Source organism: Salmo salar, chromosome 05 (genome assembly GCF_965601325.2).
Source record: "Salmo salar chromosome 05, fSalSal1, whole genome shotgun sequence".
Lineage (NCBI taxonomy): Eukaryota > Metazoa > Chordata > Actinopteri > Salmoniformes > Salmonidae > Salmo > Salmo salar.
In genome coordinates this window covers 74,855,466-74,876,210 of record NC_138295.1, presented here as the reverse complement: position 1 = coordinate 74,876,210, position 20,745 = coordinate 74,855,466, and the positions used below count along the sequence as shown (strand labels likewise).

The 20,745-nt window shown below is 43.8% G+C and overlaps 1 protein-coding gene across 13 annotated transcripts; it reads left to right on the top strand.

The window, feature by feature from the left end:
• The first annotated feature begins 462 nt into the window (after positions 1 to 462).
• Positions 463 to 20,679, top strand: LOC100194721 (RNA binding protein fox-1 homolog 1-like). 13 transcript variants are annotated; one of them, XR_014392408.1, is made up of 13 exons: positions 465 to 865; positions 9,782 to 10,018; positions 12,749 to 12,928; positions 13,046 to 13,099; positions 13,227 to 13,319; positions 13,408 to 13,477; positions 13,765 to 13,836; positions 14,211 to 14,349; positions 14,457 to 14,511; positions 14,613 to 14,680; positions 15,478 to 15,559; positions 15,746 to 18,894; positions 18,933 to 20,679. XR_014392408.1 is itself a non-coding variant. In XM_014201680.3 (12 exons), exons 1-12 carry the CDS (start codon positions 779 to 781, stop codon positions 15,788 to 15,790), a joined length of 1,158 nt encoding a protein of 385 aa, XP_014057155.1. In that variant the 5' UTR covers positions 463 to 778; the 3' UTR covers positions 15,791 to 20,679. The 13 variants fall into 13 exon arrangements, 10 of the variants coding, with proteins under 10 accessions (XP_014057155.1, XP_014057157.1, XP_014057152.1 ...); XR_014392407.1 differs by having other exon boundaries at positions 15,746 to 19,482; positions 19,653 to 20,679; XR_014392406.1 differs by having other exon boundaries at positions 15,746 to 19,582; positions 19,653 to 20,679.
• Positions 20,680 to 20,745: the final 66 nt, after the last annotated feature.

The following is a 20,745-nucleotide window of genomic DNA, read 5'->3' as shown; positions in this document are numbered from 1 at the left end:
CTCAAAAAATTTGTAACGTTATGTGTGTTAGCCCGGCATAGTATGTAGTGTGTGTGTGTGTGTGTGTGTGTGTGTGTGTGTGAAAGAGACCCAGTTGTCACAAATCTCTGACAGCCACCACTGTTAGTGCTACTGGGAGACAGAGAGCAGACATGTACACACCACAAATGGACCAGTCTGAGTGTGTTGATTCATTCATTTTTTTTGTAAGGGTAGCTAATGCTTTTAGAAAAGTGATAGCCTACTAACCACCACACCCACTCAAACGACATGTTGCACGTGCGCTCACAACAGAAGAGCGTGCATATGGTACCTAGTAGTAGGCTAATTGACAGACTGAGGGGGGTGGCAGGGAGAGAGACGGGGATTATTTATAACACCCTGAAACGGGACCCTTTACATGTGTTTCTGTCTGTCAGGCCGACCAACTGACAGGCTGACAGACAGACAGCAGTGTTCTTTCTAACTTCTCTGCCATATCCTGTCTTCCTACCTAGACAGGCTGGCTGTTTCTTAGTTTAGGGAGTTTGTTTTTATTTTTTAAAGCTGAGAGGTTGACTGTTGACAGTTATCCTTCTGACTTTACAGCTCTTCCTCTCATTCACTTGGACCTTCTGTGTTTTCATCACTTGGATTCTACTCAAACTTCTTAGATTTTCCTGCCTTGTTTTTTCATCTCCTCTGAGCATACCATCCTCTCCCTTTCCCCCTTCACCTTCTCTTGTCCTCCCATCTCCCCACCGTTCCCTCTCTCCTGGTGGTTTTCGGGCTGTGCACCATGCTCTCTTCTCCTACAATGATTCTTCAGCCTTACGGACTGCCCGTCTATCCCCAGGGTGCCCAATGTTACCCCAGCCTAGTACAGGTAATCTACCTCTGTCTCTTTCTCTCAATCCCTCTGTTTTCCTTTTCCTTCTCTCTCCTTGTTCCTACCATGTTTTAGGCCGGGTGTGTAACATTGGATGTCTTTCTTGGTACTCTGTCAGTAGACCCAGAGCCACATACAGAGATTGGCAAACTATCCTGCATAGCTGTTGGTGCAAACATGGTCCCCATTGAATTCTGTATACATGGCTCTCATCTCAAGCGTCATTGAGATAGTTTGGTTTTGAGTCACTGGATATGCTGAATCACTGGCCCGGGGAATGACATGTCATCATGACACAAACAACAGGTTGGAGGGCCTGTTTGTGAAATGGAAAGGGACATTCAGATTAAATGTATTCAGACCCGGTATTACACATTATAAATGAAACTGTTTGTGTTTGTCATGATGATGATAGCAAAGTGGTTTATTGAACTAGATTTCAAAATAATCCAAATTATGATGTTTAGTTCAGAGTAGTTCACAGCAAAATGATGTGGTTGTTCACAGCAACTGGTTGCCAGTGTAGATTTGTGTCATGAGATTGCTAATGGCTGCATCGAGGCCTAAATACTGTTGATAGGGCCAAACCCATTGGTTTTAAATGCAATGACACACTGGCAGTTATATTTCATCTGCAGGTCTCAGTGGTGCCAGCAGGTGGTTTTGTTAGTGTGTGTGTTTATTTATTTATTTATTTTTATTTCATGTTTATTTAACCAGGTAGGCTAGTTGAGAACAAGTTCTCATTTGCAACTGCGACCTGGCCAAGATAAAGCATAGCAATTCGACACATACAACAACACAGAGTTACACATGGAATAAACAAAACATACAGTCAATAATACAGTAGAACAAAATAAAAAAAAGTCTATATACAGTGAGTGCAAATGAGGTAAGTTAAGGCAATAAATAGGCCATGGTGGCGAAATAATTACAATATAGCAATTAAACACTGGAATGGTAAATGTGCAGAAGATGAATGTGCAAGTAGAGATACTGGGGTGCAAAGGAGCAAGATAAATAAATAAATAACAGTATGGGGATGAGGTAGTTAGATGGGCTGTTTACAGATGGGCTATGTACAGGTGCAGTGATCTGTGAGCTGCTCTGACAGCTGGTACTTAAAGCTAGTGAGGGAGATATGAGTCTCCAGCTTCAGAGATTTTTGCAGTTCGTTTCAGTCATTGGCAGCAGAGAACTGGAAGGAAAGACAACCAAATGAGGAATTGGCTTTGGGGGTGACCCGTGAGATATACCTGCTGGAGCGCGTGCTACGAGTGGGTGCTGCTATGGTGACCAGTGAGCTGAGATAAGGCGGGGCTTTACCTAGCAGAGACTTGTAGATAACCTGTAGTAAGTGGGTTTGGCGACGAGTATGAAGCGAGGGCCAACCAACGAGAGCGTACAGGTCGCAATGGTGGGTAGTGTATGGGGCTTTGGTGACAAAACGGATGGCACTGTGATAGACTGCATCCAGTTTGCTGAGTAGAGTGTTGGAGGCTATTTTATAGATGACATCACCGAAGTCGAGGATCGGTAGGATGGTCAGTTTTACGAGGGTATGTTTGGCAGCATGAGTGTAGGATGGTTTGTTGCGATATAGGAAGCCGATTCTAGATTTAATTTTGGATTGGAGATGCTTAATGTGAGTCTGGAAGGAGAGTTTACAGTCTAACCAGACACCCAGGTATTTGTAGTTGTCCACGTATTCTAAGTCAGAGCCGTCCAGAGTAGTGATGCTGGATGGACGAGCAGGTGCGGGCAGTGATCGATTGAATAGCATGCATTTAGTTTTACTTGCGTTTAAGAGCAGTTGGAGGCCACGGAAGGAGAGTTGTATGTCATTGAAGCTCATCTGGAGGTTAGTTAACACAGTGTCCAAAGAGGGGCCAGAAGTATACAGAATGGTGTCGTCTGCGTAGAGGTGGATCAGAGAATCACCAGCAGCAAGAGCAACAACATTGATGTATACAGAGAAGAGAGTCGGCTCGAGAATTGAACCCTGTGGCACCCCCATAGAGACCGCCAGAGGTCCGGACAACAGGCCCTCCGATTTGACACACTGAACTCTATCAGAGAAGTAGTTGGTAAACCAGGCGAGGCAATCATTTGAGAAACCAAGGCTGTCGAGTCTGCCAATAAGAATGTCGTGATTGACAGAGTCGAAAGCCTCGGCCAGGTCGATGAATACGGCTGCACAGTAATGTCTCTTATCGATGGCGGTTATGATGTTGTTTAGGACCTTGAGCGTGGCTGAGGTGCACCCATGACCAGCTCTGAAACCAGATTGCATAGCGGAGAAGGTACGGTGGGATTCGAAATGGTCGGTAATCTGTTTGTTAACTTGGCTTTCGAAGACCTTAGAAAGACAGGGTAGGATAGATATAGGTCTAGAGTGTCACCCCCTTTTGAAGAGGGGGATGACCGCGGCAGCTTTCCAATCTTTGGGAATCTCAGACGATACGAAAGATAGGTTGAACAGGCTAGTAATAGGGGTTGCAACAATTTCGGCAGATTATTTGTATGGGCCCAGATTTTGCAGCTCTTTCAGAACATCAGCTATCTGGATTTGGGTGAAGGAGAAATGGTGGGGGCTTTGGCGGGTTGCTGTGGAGGGTGCCGGGCAGTTGACCGGGGTAGGGGTAGCCAGGTGGAAAGCATGGCCAGCTGTAGAGAAATGCTTATTGAAATTCTCAATTATAGTGGATTTATCGGTGGTGTTTCCTAGCCTCAGAGCAGTGGGCAGCTGGGAGGAGGTGCTCTTATTCTCCATGGACTTTACAGTGTTCCAGAACTTTTTTGAGTTAGTACTACAGGATGCAAATTTCTGTTAGAAAAGCTAAGGCTAGCTTTTTCAAACTGCCTGTGTATATTTGTTCCTAACTTCCCTGAAAAGTTGCATATCACGGGGGCTATTCGATGCTAATGCAGAACGCCACAGGATGTTTTTGTGCTGGTCAAGGGCAGACAGGTCTGGAGTGAACCAAGGACTATATCTATTCCTAGTTCTACATTTTTTTGAGTGGGGCGTGCTTATTTAAGATGGTGAGGAAGGCACTTTTAAAGAATAGCCTGGCATCATCTACTAACGGGATGAGGTCAATGTCATTCCAGGATACCCCGGCCAGGTCGATTAGAAAGGCCTGCTCGCAGAAGTGTTTTAGGGAGCGTTTGACAGTGATGAGGGGTGGTCGTTTGGTCTCAGACCCATTACGGATGCAGGCAATGAGGCAGTGATCGCTGAGATCTTGATTGAAAACAGCAGAGGTGTATTTGGAGGGCGAGTTAGTTAGGATGATATCTATGAGGGTGCCCGTGTTTACAGATTTGGGGTGGTACCTGGTAGGTTCATTGATAATTTGTGTGAGATTGAGGGCATCAAACTTAGATTGTAGGATGGCCGGGGTGTTAAGCATGTCCCAGTTTAGGTCACCTAGTAGCACGAGCTCAGAAGATAGATGGGGGGCAATCAATTCACATATGGTATCGAGGGCAGAGGGAGGTCTATAGCAAGTGGCAACAGTGAGACTTGTTTCTGGAAAGGTGAATCTTTAGAAGTAGAAGCTCGAATTGTTTGGGTACAGACTTGGATAGTAATACAGAACTCTGCAGGCTATCTTTGCAGTAGATTGCAACATCGTCCCCTTTGGCAGTTCTATCTTGGCGGAAAATGTTATAGTTAGCGATGGAGATTTCAGGGTTTTTGGTGGTTTTCCTAAGCCAGGATTCAGACACGGCTAAGACATCCGGGTTGGCAGAGTGTGCTAAAGCAGTGAGTAAAACAAACTTAGGGAGTGGGCTTCTAATGTTAACATGCATGAAACCAAGGCTTTTACGGTTACAGAAGTCAACAAATGAGAGCACCTGGGGAGTGGGAGTGGAGCTAGGCACTGCAGGACCTGGATTAACCTCCACATCACCAGAGGAACAGAGGAGAAGTAGGATAAGGGTACGGCTAAAAGCTATACGAACTGGCCATCTTGCACGTTCGGAACAGAGAGTAAAAGGAGCAGGTTTCTGGGCACGATAGCATAGATTCAAGGCAATAGTGTACAGACAAAGGTAAAGTAGGATGTGAGTACATTGGAGGTAAACCTAGGCATTGAGTAATGATGAGAGAGATATAGTCTCTAGAGACGTTTAAACCAGGTGATGTCATCGCATATGTAGGAGGTGGAACAACATGGTTGGTTAAGGCATATTGAGCAGGGCTAGAGGCTCTACAGTGAAATAAGACAGTAATCACTAACCAGGACAGTAATGGACGAGGCATATTGATATTAGAGAGAGGCATGCGTAGCCAAGTGAACATATGGGTCCAGTGAGTGGTTGGGCTGACTGGGGACACGGCGATTCAGACAGTTAGCAGGCCGATGCTAACAGTTAGTAGGCCGTGGCTGGCAAGCTAGCAGTTAGCAGACCGGGTTAGCAAGCAAGCAGTTGGCAGACCGGGGCAGGCAAGCTAGCAGTTAGCAGACCAGGGCAAGCAAGCTAGCAGTTAACAGACCGGGGCTAGCAAGTTAGCTTTTGGGGGACGTCGCGATGGGGGTAAGTCTGTTTTTGCCTCTTCGTGCGGTGACGTCGATAGACCAGTCGTGGAATTAGTAGGGTTCTAAGTAGCTCTAGGTAGCTAGTAGGCCGCGGTTAGCAGAATGGGCCTTCAGCGGACGTCGCGCCTGAGGGGCCTGTTGGAATCCTTGGGCAGATTATGTCGGTATTCCAGTCGTAGAGGATCGGCGGGGTTCCGTGCCCCGTGACGGCAGTAGAAGGGGTCCGGATATTGTAGCCCAGGAGTGGGCTTCGGTGGTAGCACAGGAGCCCTGGCCGGGCTAGCTTCAGGCTAATTGGTGCTTGCTCCGGGATGGAAAGGCTAGCCAGGAGTAGTCACCCGGGATTGCGGTTAGCTATTTGCGAAGATCCAGATGAAAATGTTCAGAGTTTGCGGTAGGAATCCGGGGATATGGGAGAATTAAAAAATAATAATAATAATAGGTCTGTTATGGTCTGGTTTGAGTCACGTTGTTCGAACTGGCGGGAGCTTTCCGAGCTAAAGGTTCGCTGATGACCGCTAGCAATGGTTTGCTGACTGATAGCTGGTAGGTAGTTAGCTGGTTATCTTCAGTTGAGGGATTCCAGATCCGAAGTAAATAGAAATACTTTAGTGTGTGTGTGTTTGAGAGAGTCCCTGACAACCCGTTGGTGAATGCCAGCACAGATATGATGTGTGTCTGGAATCTGTCTTCCTTGTCTCTCTGTGTCACAGCCCCTGTATTTTTAGCCTGTTCCTTGAAAAGTAGATTAACACAGAGAGAGAAGGCTCCCATGTCATGCAGATAAGGGGGACACTGATATCCTGATAGTGTGTAGCCTAAGTAGGGGGATGAGGACCAGTGTACTGTGCTATGATCAGAACATACCAGCGGAGTAAAATGTCTGACGATCTGTGTTTGTGATCATATTACCTGTTCCATATTACTGTACTCTATGTAATATACACTGAGTGTACAAATCATTAAGAACACCTTCCTAATATTGAGTTGCACCCCCTTTTGCCCTTAGAACAGCCTCAATTCGTCGGGGCAAGGACTCTACAAGGTGTCAAAAGCATTTCACAGGGATGTTGGCCCATGTTGACTCCAGTGCTTTCCACAGTTGTGCCAAATTGGCTGGATGGGTGGTTGACCATTCTTGATACACATGGGAAACTGTTGAGCGTGAAATCCAGCAGCGTTGCGGTTCTTGACCTACACAAACCTGTGCGCCTGGCACCTACTACCATACCCCGTTATTAAATATTTTGTCTTGCCCATTCTCCCGCTGAATGGCACACCGACACAATCCATGTCTCAGTTGTCCCAAGGCTTAAAAATCCTTCATTAACCTGTCTTCTCCCCTTCATTTACACTGACTTAAGTGGTTTTAACAGGTGACATCAATTAGGTAGCATAGCTTTCACCTGGATTCACCTGGTCAGTCTGTGTCATGGAAAGATGTTTTGTACACTCAGTGTAAACATAGTGAATGAAGTAGGCCATAGGGTGTGTCAGTGTTTTTGTCTGTGCGTTTGTATCCCCCACTATATGAGCCCTCTTAAAGGGCACATCAGCAGTTTCCTGTCGTCTTCGGAGTGTAAATCCTCCAGCAGCTGTCCCAGCAACCACCTGTCTCAGAGCCGGTGACCTTTGACCCTGAGACCTGACAGCTGAATAGGGGGAGGAAGGACAGAGGGGAACAAATGGCAATCAAAAAAAGACTGCAAGGAATAAAGTTGAGACACATGGAGAGATACTGTGTATAATGTTTGTTTGCTGACAATGTAATACTGTACTGGGAGTGGGAGACAAAGAAAGGGAGTGTGTGTGAAGGTGGCCAGTGCTAGTATCAAATAGATTCTATTATCTCCCCCTGTCAGACACTCCATGTATGGTGTGAGCTTGGGAAGGTCAGATATTGGGGGGGTGAGGTGGGGCGGGGGACACAATACAGGCATGTGTGTCGGTGTTGACATGTCCTCTAACATGGCCCAGTTACTGTGTGTACTGATCGCCAGGATCTGCCATGTGAAAGCTAAAAGGACAGTTTCTGAATTATTATGCGTCAACCCTGGAATAAACCCAGATATACAACACCCATGCCTTCCAATATTAGCAGACAGGATGCAGAGTAGTACATGTAAAAACATTTTATCTTTAAAGGTTTTACTATGATCTTTTTACATGGTTGTTGTTTTGGCCCATTTGAAAGCACTATGTAAGATGATCTGCTAAATGACTAACCTTGTAAATGATATGCCTGTAAATCTATTCTAGGGACCTAATACATTCAAGATGGTATCAGTCTCATTCCTGACCATCTTCTAGTGGAATTTCTAAAGTAAGAATTCAGAGGTATAGGAGGAACACCTGTGTGGTCTGTGAAGAGAAATCCTGTACTTTGTACTAAAACCCCTGATGTTTGATAGGAAGAATCTGAGACCTACACAGACAAGGTGTTCCTTTTCCACTCCTGGTGAACTAAGATAGTATATCTTATATTTAGCATTACATTTACATGCTAGTCATTTAGCAGATGCTCTTATCCAGAGTGACTTACAGTTAGTGCATTCATCATAAGATAGCTAGGTGGGACAACCACACATCACTGTCATAGAAACTAACTACGTTGTTCCTCAATAAATGAAGTTATCAGCAAAGTCGGTGCTAGTAGGAAAAGACAAGTGTGAGTGTTAGTTTATATTTTAGTAAGACCTTTGATGCTGCGGTTTTACCTGCAGTAGCCACACTGTCTTGTTAGACCTATGAGAATGTAGGACACTCTCCCTGTGTTACATATCAGCTGATCGTACAAGGTTTAAATGATCAGATCAGCTTTCATACCTTCCCTCTACTTCGCCCTCTTCAATTTCACCATCAGTCCTATCTCCCCCCATCCGATGAGTGCAACAGCTGATGGACAGATAGAGAGAGATGAGGGAGGAGGAGGAGAAGAGGTTGGAGAGAACAACATGAATCTGTATTAAATTACCTTTAGACCTTGTGACACTTACTATGTTTACAACTGTAAAGGACAACATAAAAATCTTCTAATGGCTCTGCCAATCTTCTGGTTGACTTCTGGTCAGTTTCAGAGTAGAGATATAAGGGTTTATTACTGTGTTTTAATGTGAAAGATATAAAGCTACCCAGATATTTCCTGCCTGCTTTTGTCTCTTCAAAGAGTCTGGTCAAAAAGAAGGTATTGGAATGATATGAATATTTACAAGACATAGGAATATTTAAAAGGCAGTACGTCAGCAATTACAGGGTAATAATAAGTATAGTATTCTTAGAGGTGGCCTTTTAGTGGGCAATTTGAAGTACGGCTACAGTTTTAGCTTTTCATGTAGAAATTACACATTTTTGTGTAGCTCCTAAGTTTTTGGTGTGTTTCTGTGCGGAGGGGGGCGGTTAAAAGTGATTGACAGGTACAAATGACCACAGCTGGCATAGCCCCCCCAGCTCCACCTCCCCCCAGCACTCCTGTCATGTGATTGGTGGTTAAGTAGAACTTACGGTGTAGTGGGCGGGTGGAAGCCGGCATTAAAACATGTGGCAGTTGTTGGACAATGTACCAGAGAATCAGATATGCAGTGACGGGGTAAGACAATCATCTATTCTCCTGTTGTGTCTGTGTCACCACTATCACTTTTCATTGTGTGAGGACTGGTCACCTCACTGTGTGAACTCTCTGCTTTCTTGCTGTTTATTTTGGTACTTTGAAGAATCAATGGATTGGAATGGATTTGGTACATTGATTATATGATGATGTTGAAGGTATTAGTCTGGAATCAGTTTTGTGCTGAGTTGATTTTTCATTACAATGAAGTGTTTGTAGGTGCACTGTTTTGGCATAAGTGGTAAAGTATTGGATATTTGCCAGATACTCTTTTCCAAAGGATGCTGAATCCTGAATGAATACTCAAAAGGAATAGTATACATATCACAGTGAGCTGTACTGTATGTATGGGTTTGTTGTGTGGATCTTTCTTAAGGTCCTCTAGTTTTGTACCAGCTGTGCAAATCTAAGCTGCCCAGCACCACTCAACCATAAGACATTTCCCAGGTGATATTTAGACTCAAAGACTCAGAGAAAATAACTTTTAAGAAGCCCGAGGTCTTTGTGCTTAAATTAGAGATGATTCTATGGGCAGTCACACATTGTCAATGAATGTATGCTGTGAATCGAAAAGGTCTATTTTTAATGTAATTCAGGAATAATCTGGTGATTAGTAATTGATTATTTTGTTTCTTATAACAAGTGTCACCCACTATTACAATTTCAAAATGGTTTATCCTACAGCTAGGTTGGATAGATACTATGACAATGTTATTTTGATTGATTATTGACTGATTCTCTTCTCTCATCCAATCCCAGGGAGGCCCTGGCCAGGAGGCCGGCCCCGGCAGTGGTGACCCCACCCTCCCCCAGGTCTATGCCCAGCCTCCCTCATACCCTCCACCAGGACAAGCTCCTCCCACACCTGCAGGCAGACTTCCTCCCCTAGACTATAGTCCCGCCCACCCCAACTCAGAGTACCAGGAGCATCACCAGCTCAGAGTCTATCAGGGCCCGCAACACGAAGGGGCTGACACTCTGGCAGCCATTAGCACGGTAAGAACAACATGATAGACTGGAGGTGTGGGACTATAGAAATAGTGTCCAGGAAAGATAGAGAGACAGAGATACTTTGTAATCAAGATTATGTAGCTACTGTATGTGTATATGGGGGAATCACATGTTGTTTGTAACCTATTTCTAGGAGGGGATTTTATTCTAATCAACGACAACATGTCACACAAAGTTTGAGGAAATTCTTTGTCAGTAACATGGAACACACACACACAGAGGCCCCTGCTACTTCTATGTTTAGCTCCCCACCTCCACTCCTGTGCCCATGTAGGGGAATCTCCTCTGGCGCACAGCAGAGCAGATAGGGGCAGCTGAGAGGAGATTCATTTTTGAAAGTGAATCCCCCCCATCTCTCTATCTCTTTCCTTCTCTCGTTCCCTCTCCCATTTATCTGGAAATAGAGCAGGTAATCCCAAAGCCGTTAACATGCAGTATGTCTGTGTAAAATCATGCACCGGGTTACTGGTAGGGGATTGGGGTAAAGCAAGTTGAGAAAGGAGAAGTTACAGGAGAAAACACAGGAGAATGGAACAACACAGTATTTAAATGTAGGATTATAATTTAAATGTATTTTGGTATATTGTATGGCATAAGTTATTAGGTAAGTTATCAAGGTTCAATGTAATATTTCCTACTATTTATTTTCATATTGCCTACAGCACAAAATGACATGTATTTGATGGGATCTTATGTATTTTCATTAGGAACAAGGCCCAGTTTATGAACTTATAATGAGGAAAACATGAACATGAATGTTTATGTCCAGGGTCCTGGTAGGTTTTATATACTGTAGGTTATTACTCTAGACAAAGACAGAGGTGAATGGTGAATAAAGGTCAATGCATTGTGACTGTGAAGTCCTTTTCCCTGCCTCAGCAGCTCTTTCTGATGTCATGGCCACATTTATATATTCCATCACTAGAGCCCCTGACTTACAAGGTCCGTCCTGATTTTCGGGGAAAGTTGAGACGCCGCCACACATCATGGAGGTGGGGTCAACGGGGGAGGCCGAACGGGTGACCCCTCCCCCTCCGAAATATCAGCCAGGTTCAGAAATCAATTTTGCATCGTGACATGACACCAACATCCAACCCAACCCACCCACCCCTTTCTTCCACTCCCTCCTCCCCTCTCTTCACTGTCCCACTTCCCCAAAGCCTGTTTCTGGTGTGTGTGTGTGAGGATGATGAGGAGGTGGTGGTGTTTGTGTGAACCATGCTGCCATGGGAAGCCAGTATATAACAACACAGTAGTAGCCTGTATGTACTGTATGTGTTTGTGTGAAGCTGTCTCTCTCTCTCTCTCTCTCTCTCTCTCTCTCTCTCTCTCTGCGTGAATGTGTCTCTCTATCCCTCTCCCTCTGTTTCTACCCCACTTATTAATACATGCCCCCTCGGAATCTTGAGTAATGATCTTTAACCTTTGGCAGAAAAAAGCAGCACCGTGACCCCAAACTGACATTTAGAACGTTCAACTTTGACCCTGCCCGGCACTATGCCTCCCAGCTCCCACTCCTCACCCCAACCTAAGCTTTTTGCCCAAGTTTCTGCCTTGTTCACTTTATCTTTTTGTTTAATTTATTATTTATCGTTGCTCTGAAGACATTGTGCACATCTCTTTCTATCAGCCTTCCTATATTATGCTAATAATACCTGTTTTCATTTCTGCATATTAGGATCTGTATTTTGATTTGCATTAATATTTATCTGACTTCTTTCAAGCCTGCATTCACTTTGATTTTCAATTTAAAGATATTTCTTCCTTTCACATTGCACTCTGCTCCCTCTCTCCTATCTCCCCCACTGCTCTCGCTCACTCATTTTTTGGTGTAATATTTTTTTCATCTTAATTTTCTTGTTTGGACTCATATAATCCCTTGGTTTTTGGAGGACCAATAGACAGACACTGGCATCGTGGTGCATTTTGGGATAGTGGATGTTTTGGTTTTGAAGCACATTACTATATCCTGTATGGTTTTGCATGGGGGCATTTTAATGAGATTATATTATGAAAATGTATTCCTGCAGGTTTACCGTTTACGTGTCTATATAATCTATGTCACCTGAACTACCTAGTTATTATGAATTTCTAAGTATAATTCATCACAATTATGTTCAGTATGATATTGTATTTAGTTACAGTTCCTCCAAAGTATTTCTGTTGGGGGAGCTGTTACTTTCGGTATTGGCTGGTTGTTATAACTGAATCAACATGACTATGTAGCCTAATATTTTGTTAATGTACATCAGAGGAGGCTGGTGGCAGGAGCTATAGGAGGACGGGCTCATTGTAATGGCTGGAATGGAATCGATGGAATGGTATTAGTTGTCTATTCAGAGGTGTACAAGTGCATGGACCAATTGGTAACATGTCCTTAGTTTCCTCTGTAATCTCCCCCCTTCTTTCTCTGCCTTTCCCTTGAAACCTTTTTTATATCCTTCTCCTGCTCACTGTCCTTCTATCCTCCTCCTCTCCCCATCCTTTCCTCCTTCTTTTTCTTCTTCTCCTGTTCTCTGTCCTTCTATCCTCCTCCTCTCCTCCTTCTTGTTCTTCTTCTCCTGCTCTTCCTCTGTCTATTCTCTTCCTCCTCTTCTTCCTTCACTTCTCTCCTTCCTTTCCCCTTCCTTCACTTCCTTTCTTTCCTCCTCATCTCCTCTATTCTTCCTTTTCCTCCTCTTCTTCTTCCTCTCCTCCTCCTCTTCTGTCTCCCAGGACGATGCCCTGGTTCCGGTGACCTCTGACTCCCAGGCTCTGAGCGTGTCAGTGTCATCAGGGGGCGGAGCAGGAAGTGGTAGCGATGAGGAGGGGTCAGGCAAGGCCCAGCCCAAGCGTCTCCATGTTTCCAACATCCCCTTCCGCTTCAGAGACCCGGACCTCAGACAGATGTTTGGGGTGAGAGACACAACTAGTGGTTATGTCCAGGTTTATTATCCTACGAAACATTATGTAATCTCTTATAACCTCAGTGATAACCTGTGGACAAGATTGTGATCTGGTTTTGTCTTTCAGCAATTTGGCAAGATCCTGGATGTGGAGATTATCTTTAATGAGAGAGGGTCAAAGGTGAGAGACCCCTCAATATCAGAAATTACAAACTGAACGAATGAAACCTGGTTGCCCTATTGTTTTTTGCCTTACCAAGACAATGACAAGTTGGACAATCAGAAATGTTTCTCCTTCCGTCTCTCAGGGTTTTGGGTTCGTGACCTTTGAGAGCGCAATGGAGGCAGACCGAGCAAGGGAAAAACTGAACGGAACGATTGTTGAGGGGAGGAAGGTTGAAGTGAGGAATAACTATCTATAGTATGTCTATCTTGAATATCTGTTTATCTGTCTGTCTGTCTAAGAAATTGTACCCTCTGTCTGTGCAGGTGAACAATGCTACAGCCAGAATCGTCACCAAGAAGCCCCAAACACCTCTTGTGAATGGTGAGGTTTCAAGTAAGATACCTAAAGTTATTTGGACACATCTTTCCGTGGCATGTGGGAGGGGTTGGACATGCACTCTGTACTTCTGAACTGTGTCTGTGTGTTCCCCTTAATCTCCATGATCTCCACTGTCTCTTTCTTCCTTTACTTGTTGTTTAACCTCTCTCAACATCTCCCTCCTTTTCTCTATTTCTCTCCTCTCTCTCTCCTTCTCTCAACATCTCTCTCTCTCCTTCTCTCAACATCTCTCTCTCTCCTTCTCTCAACATCTCTCTCTCTCCTTCTCTCTCTCTCCGTAGCCCCTGGATGGAAGATCAACCCTGTCATGGGAGCGATGTATGCACCTGAACTCTACACCGGTGAGTTTCAATGTGAGTTTTCGGGTGAGTTTGATTACTTCAATATTAGCTTGTCCTTGTAATATATGTTCTAGTACTGTATCCCTATCAAACCCAATCGGAATTCATGACCCCTTGTAGCGGAGGTCAGTCAGACTCTTGTGTTGAGGCCTTGCTACCTCATCACCAAGGAGGAATACTATGTTGGTCTAATGGTTAAGACGTGGGCTTCCCGAGCGGGAGACCCAGGTTCAGATCCCACCTGTGATACTCAATCTCTCTTATCGATGGCTCCAAGAAAGCATGCTCCCTTGGGGTAGTCAATAAACCTGCTTATAAAGGCAGGGTGGCTACAGTACATATCCTAGTGGGTACTGTAAGCTCTCTCTCTTTCTCTCTCTCCTCAGTTGCCAGTTTCCCCTACCCCGTAGCTGCTCCCACCCTGGCCTATCGGGGCTCACCACTGCGTGGGCGGGGCCGGGCTGTCTACAACACAATTCGCTCAGCTGCTGCAGCCGCACCCACTGCCATGCCCGCCTACCCTGGGTAAGATCATTTCTAGCTTCAAAAAATCTATTTTAAAATGAATAACCATTTCCATTGTGAGTGTAAGTAAATGATTTCATTTTCACTGTTTAATGTGTGAATGATAGAATGTCTCCTTTCAGTGTGCTGTACCAAGATGGATTATATGGAGCTGAAGTCTATGTAAGTGGACATTTTTCTTCTGATTTCAGCTTATTTCAGGCTGTCTACCTTGTGTTTAGCTAAAAGCTTACCTTGTCTCTGAATGTCTTTTTCCCTATCAGGGCGGGTATCCTGCAGCGTACAGAGTTGCCCAGTCACCATCCGCTGCCACAGCAACATACAGTGATGGGTGAGCAGCAGCGCCCAATGACTGACAATGTTGACTGTGTTTGTATGAGGATTTCAAGGACTTTTTCCTTCAAAAAGGGACTTAGAACATGAGATAAGCAGCACTCTAATGTTGAGGTTCTGTGGTCTTCAAGTCTGGTCTATGGGGTCTCACTGTTAGTTCTAACACAATACTAGCACACCTGTTTAGTAACCTGGACGGACATAGTGAATGAAAATCCAGGACACTCAAATTAGAATCATATGTTACGTTTGGTATGGTATGTATTCATTTGTGGATGTCCATCATCCATTTCATATGATATGTTACGAATGACAACAATTTGTACAATATGTTAAGAATTTGCAATATGCATGACACGAATTCCAATTTGTTGTGGCTAACGTTAGCTAGGTGGCTAACGCTAACATTGGCTAGGGGTTAAGGCTAGGGTTAAGGTTAGGGTTTAGGAGTTATGTTAAAGGGTTAGGGGAAGAGTTAGCTGACATGCAAAGTAGTTACAAAGTAGCTAAAAAGTAGTAAGTAGTTGCAAAGTTTCTAGCTAAAATGCCAAAGTTGTCCGTGACGAAATTCGAACATGACGTTTGCGTTAAACGCCCAACCATCCACCCTGACCAACCACCCTCCTTTTGGTTTTGCCTTAAGTAACCTTCTGTCTAATGTAACTGTATCAAACGTTACATATCATACTAACTTGAGTGTCCCAGATTCTTGTTAACTATGTTACGTCTAGTCTATGAGACCATGCTGGTTTAGTATGTTTTCTCATTTGGGGTTTTGTTTTGTCTGTCCATCAGATATGGCCGAGTTTATGCTGCTGCAACGGATCCCTACCACCATTCAGTGGGACCCACGGCAACATACGGCGTCGGAACAATGGTGAGCCTCTTTAATACTCATAAGCAGTACCAACGTTTAAAGTGTTCATGTGACCCACTAAGTCATCCAGACCATTGTTTCTAGCCACGAGACAGACTTTAATCGAGCCTCAAAAAGGAATCAGTCTCAACCCGCCAGTGGGTTGGCGGTTCACCTCCATCTATCATATCTTGTACTTATTTCTAGGCCAGTCTGTACAGAGGAGGATACAACCGCTTCACCCCTTACTGAGCTGCCCAATGGGAGCCTGGAAGCCGTTCTGTGACCCCGCCACCTCGTCCGGGATTGGCCAGTCCCAGGACAACAACGCAGGACAGGTTATGACATCACTGAGCTCTGTGTCACCTCCTGTCTGACTCCCTCCACTTGGAGACGGTCAAATCCAACCGACTGGACGTGTAAATACTGTAGTAGCTTTTCACTATTTATTCTATCAGAGAATACATATAGGATAAAGAGCCTGATCTAATGTACAGACAGTTATTTAAAACCTTTATTTTACACTTAATCTGTATTGTTTGTGCCACTGATTTGTTCCAGGGTTTAAGAATGTAAAGATTTCTGCCTCTGTACCTGGGTTATAAGCTACTCTTTCACTATTCTAACAGAGAGAGTTGAATGTGAGCCATTTTATTTTTCATTGGCTGGACTTCATGGTGCAATACTGCAACTCAAGTGGCACAACAATACTGGTTTCTCTACATGGTGACCTTTGTAAAAAAGGTTTTGATCAACGTCTGAGCTTTTGACTTTTCAAGAGTCAAATTGTAGAGTACAATGACATTTTATACAGTTAAATTACTTCTTTTTGATGACACTGGTTTTGTCAATGATGTTTGAGGACGTTGAAGTGTGTGTGTGCTTGTGTGTGGGAGTATGTGATGACATCAATATTCAAAGCACAAGCTATGAGAGACAGCAATGTCACTGGTATTGTTAATGTGCACAGTAATCTTTTTTTAAATGCTTGTAGAACCCTAAAACTATAGTTTGCATAAAATGTACTTATGTTTTTGCTTTCCTAACAATCTACCTCTGATTCTAAAAATGTTTCACTTGTCAAAAAAGCATTCAGGAGCCATTACTTCTCTGTCAACAAATTAACTGTAACAAAACATTTTTTCTTATTTTCATTGTTGAGCTTCTATCCATCTTCTCTCTGCTTACATAATGCTCAATGCTAAATACTAGCTATTCGACAAACTTCCCTAACCCACTTTATCATTTTTCTATGGCAGCCTCATTCTGGGTTTTACTTCGCTCTGCCTGACGAGCCTGTAACCTCTATGGTGCTTTCCCTTATTTCCTCTGTCCTGTTAAACTCTATGACGTTGTGTCTGGTTTCCTCTTCCTGTTCTCTCGCCTGCATCTCTCCATTCTGTTTGAGAATCTGTGTTCCATCCATAGAAAGAATCAGATGAGTTCTAGTTCTATGGGTCCATCTCTCCTTCTCTATCCTGTACTCTAGCTTCACTGTTGTTTATTTGCTGTTGACCTCTCAATAAAACATTGTTTCTTTTTCCCTTTCCTCTCTTCTCTTTGATTCATGTCATTTTCCTTTCTCTTTTTCAATGCCTCTTTTTGCAGTCCTTCACTCTTCTGCTCAAACATATTCTCAGTGTTCCTTTTCTCAACTATAACTGTAAGTTTTGAGGCTGACTGATACCAGTGCAAAAAGGTTGTGAGTGTTTTACAGAAATGACTGTCTGCATATGTTTATGCAACTGTTTCTGGTTCAGTACCTTTGTACTGTATGGACTGAATCTTAACGTAAGATCAGCGCATATAACTTCATATTTGAGTTTAGTTTCTCAAATGTTGTATGTGTGGTTCTAGAGGGGCTACAGTATAGTACCTAGACACCCAGCCCTGTGCCTGCCTTGCTTTAGTGTGTGGTCTTACTGCGTGTGTTTCAACCTATGGGCTAAACCTCTTCTTTATGCAAAGTTCAGCTTTAGTTTTTGTATACTAATTTCCCCTCTTTCTTTACTGCTTCGTTTTCCTATCTTCTTGGAAGTGGAAAAAGACTTCTCTTTCCAAGCTTTACTGTTGTTGTTCTGGTTTTTCTCACTATTTCTAAGGGGAGCTTAACCCTAACCTTAACCCTACGAGATATAATTGAGGGTTGGATAACCATGCCTACAATATCAATTTGAAATAGAAACTAAAGTCACACTTTACCATGGTATTATTCAATTTCAACAACGGTTTGACTGTGATGCCTTCATCAGGGTATTTGTACATCTAGTAAAAATGTATAATATGGAAAAATATGCCTTTTTACTTCTACTCTGCTGTCCTCTCTCTTGCTCTCGCTCTTTCTTTCTCTCTTTCAAACTCCTCTGCTTTCAAGTCTTTTATTTTCCTATTTTCTTTATGCATGGCTATCAGATTTATAATTTCCCCTTCTTTCAATCTAATAGCAATTTTAAACTTATTTAGTTACATTGTTTCTCGTGTTTCTTCACTCGATCCGTTTCACCTTTTCTGTATTAATCTTAAGGCTTTCTTTCTTCACCCTTTGTCTTCTTCTTTACTGACACATTTGTCTTCATTTTCTAAACTTTATTTCTCTGCTTTGACGCTTTCAAATCATTTCCTCACCATCTTGACTCTGTATCTTATCATGTATTTCTCTAAATTGTACATTTCCTAGTTTCTTTCACTGTAATGTTACCTTCCTTGCCTCATACTTCTGCTGTCCTCTTCTCTATTTTCCCAACAGCATTTCTCCTTTATTTTCCCCTAAATTGTCCTTTTTCTTGGTTCATCTTTCCTCTTGCTGTCTTCTATTTACACAACATTGCTTTTCCCAACTTCTGTTTCTGAATTTTATTCCACTTTTCCTCTGCTACTGATATTCTCCAATTCTTTCCTCATTGTTTCAGATTTACTTTTTCTTTCTAAACTCTCCTTTTGCTTTTTACACACTGTCCTCTTAGCTGTCTTGTAGTCATCTAGCTGTGCCACTTTTACATTTCTTGTCCTTGATCATTTCTGTAATTCTGCTTCGCTCTACACTTTGGTAAATACTTTCTCTATTAACATGAACTATTTCCTAATACTAACATTATAACCTCCTGATTATTTTACCTGACTTGTGAGTTCTATCTTTCTGTTTGCTTTAAGCAAGAACTCATTTCCAATTTCATCTTTTTCTGTTTTCTGTCTTTTATTTTGCTTTCCTATTTTAAAGTTTTCTAAATGTTCTGTCCATCTTCTTTTATTTCTCAGCTGTCATTACTTTCCTTCACTCTACTGTGCTGTCTATTTCTTCTGTTTTTTGTTTCTCTATTACCTCCTCTTTCCCTCTGCTCCTCTCTGTCCCTCTTCAGGTCCTCCTCTTTCCCTCTGCTCCTCTGTCCCTCTTCAGGTCCTCCTCTTTCCCTCTGCTCCTCTCTGTCCCTCTTCAGGTCCTCCTCTTTCCCTCTGCTCCTCTCTGTCCCTCTTCAGGTCCTCCTCTTTCCCTCTGCTCCTTTCTGTCCCTCTTCAGGTCCTCCTCTTTCCCTCTGCTCCTCTCTGTCCCTCTTCAGGTCCTCCTCTTTCCCTCTGCTCCGCTCTGTCCCTCTTCAGGTCCTCCTCTGCTCCTCTGTCCCTCTTCAGGTCCTCCTCTTTCCCTCTGCTCCACTCTGTCCCTCTTCAGGTCCTCCTCTTTCCCTCTGCTCCTCTCTGTCCCTCTTCAGGTCCTCCTCTTTCCCTCTGCTCCTCTCTGTCCCTCTTCAGGTCCTCCTCTTTCCCTCTGCTCCTCTCTGTCCCTCTTCAGGTCCTCCTCTTTCCCTCTGCTCCTCTCTGTCCCTCTTCAGGTCCTCCTCTTTCCCTCTGCTCCGCTCTGTCCCTCTTCAGGTCCTCCTCTTTCCCTCTGCTCCTCTCTGTCCCTCTTCAGGTCCTCCTCTTTCCCTCTGCTCCTCTCTGTCCCTCTTCAGGTCCTCCTCTTTCCCTCTGTCCCTCTTCAGGTCCTCCTCTTTCCCTCTGCTCCTCTTCAGGTCCTCCTCTTTCCCTCTGCTCCTTTCTGTCCCTCTTCAGGTCCTCCTCTTTTCCTCTGCTCCTCTCTGTCCCTCTTCAGGTCCTCCTCTTTCCCTCTGCTCCTCTTCAGGTCCTCCTCTTTCCCTCTGCTCCTCTCTGTCCCTCTTCAGGTCCTCCTCTTTCCCTCTGCTCCGCTCTGTCCCTCTTCAGGTCCTCCTCTTTCCCTCTGCTCCGCTCTGTTCCTCTTTCCCTCTGCTCCTCTCTGTCCCTCTTCAGGTCCTCCTTCCCTCTGCTCCTCTCTGTCCCTCTTCAGGTCCTCCTCTTTCCCTCTGCTCCTCTGTCCCTCTTTAGATCCTCCTCTGCGCCCCTGTCCCTCTTCTCGTCCTCCTTTCTCTCTGTCCCTCTTTAGGTCCTCCTCTTTCCCTCTGCTCCTCTGACACACTTTAGGTCTTCCTCTGCTCCACTCTGTCCCTCTTTAGGTCCTCCTCTTTCAGCTTTGTGTTGTTATTGATCTGTTATGCTGTTTTTCTTCTCCATTTACCTGTTCTGAATGCTTTCCTGTCTTCTGAGCTCCTGTGAAAAAAATGCTTTCATCTTTCAGTAGTCTATTCAGAATCTTCCCTCTCCTCTCATGCCCCTTGCTTTCATGTCTCTGAAGTCAGCTCTTTTCTCTTGTACCTGCTTTCAAGTCTGTCACCTTTTATTCCTGTGTGCTTTTCTCTTCCTAGAACTTATTTTCCTTCATTATGAACTTACACATCTGAAGAGATGTGATTTCCTCTCCACCTATCTGTAGTTCTCTAGAAGACATGCTAATGAGGATATCTATTGCTATTCTGTGGCTTTAGTGCTTGTTTACCCTATAGCTATCAGCCTACTCAATTTCCTCTTCATTATTTTGCATGCCTTTTCCAACTGCTCTCTGGTCATACTGTGAGCTATTTTTTACTCCGGCCATTCTTTTGACATTTAATATTGTTCCTTGAATTTAAGTTCAGTGCCAATCCCTAGAAACAGTGCAATCATGTTGATCAGTGACATGAAAGCCAGAATTTCGATGTCAATCTATCAACTCACTGAACTGTCCCTGTAATATCATTGATTGTCCATTGCTGTCTGTTTGGATTTTAAGAGTAAAATAAATGCCTTTAACAATGTTCAGTTTGAGTAGTCTTCTGGGTTTGATACAATATCAATCTTGAGCAGCAATTTTTACATTAAGT

Bases quoted from the DNA above. Each gene is read 5' to 3' on its own strand.
- LOC100194721 (XM_014201673.3), top strand. From the start codon at position 779: ATGCTCTCTTCTCCTACAATGATTCTTCAGCCTTACGGACTGCCCGTC. The intron at 13,478-13,764 runs GTAAGATACCTA...CTCTCTCCGTAG, and splicing joins TGTGAATGGTGAGGTTTCAA to CCCCTGGATGGAAGATCAAC. The intron at 15,560-15,745 runs GTGAGCCTCTTT...ACTTATTTCTAG, and splicing joins CATACGGCGTCGGAACAATG to GCCAGTCTGTACAGAGGAGG.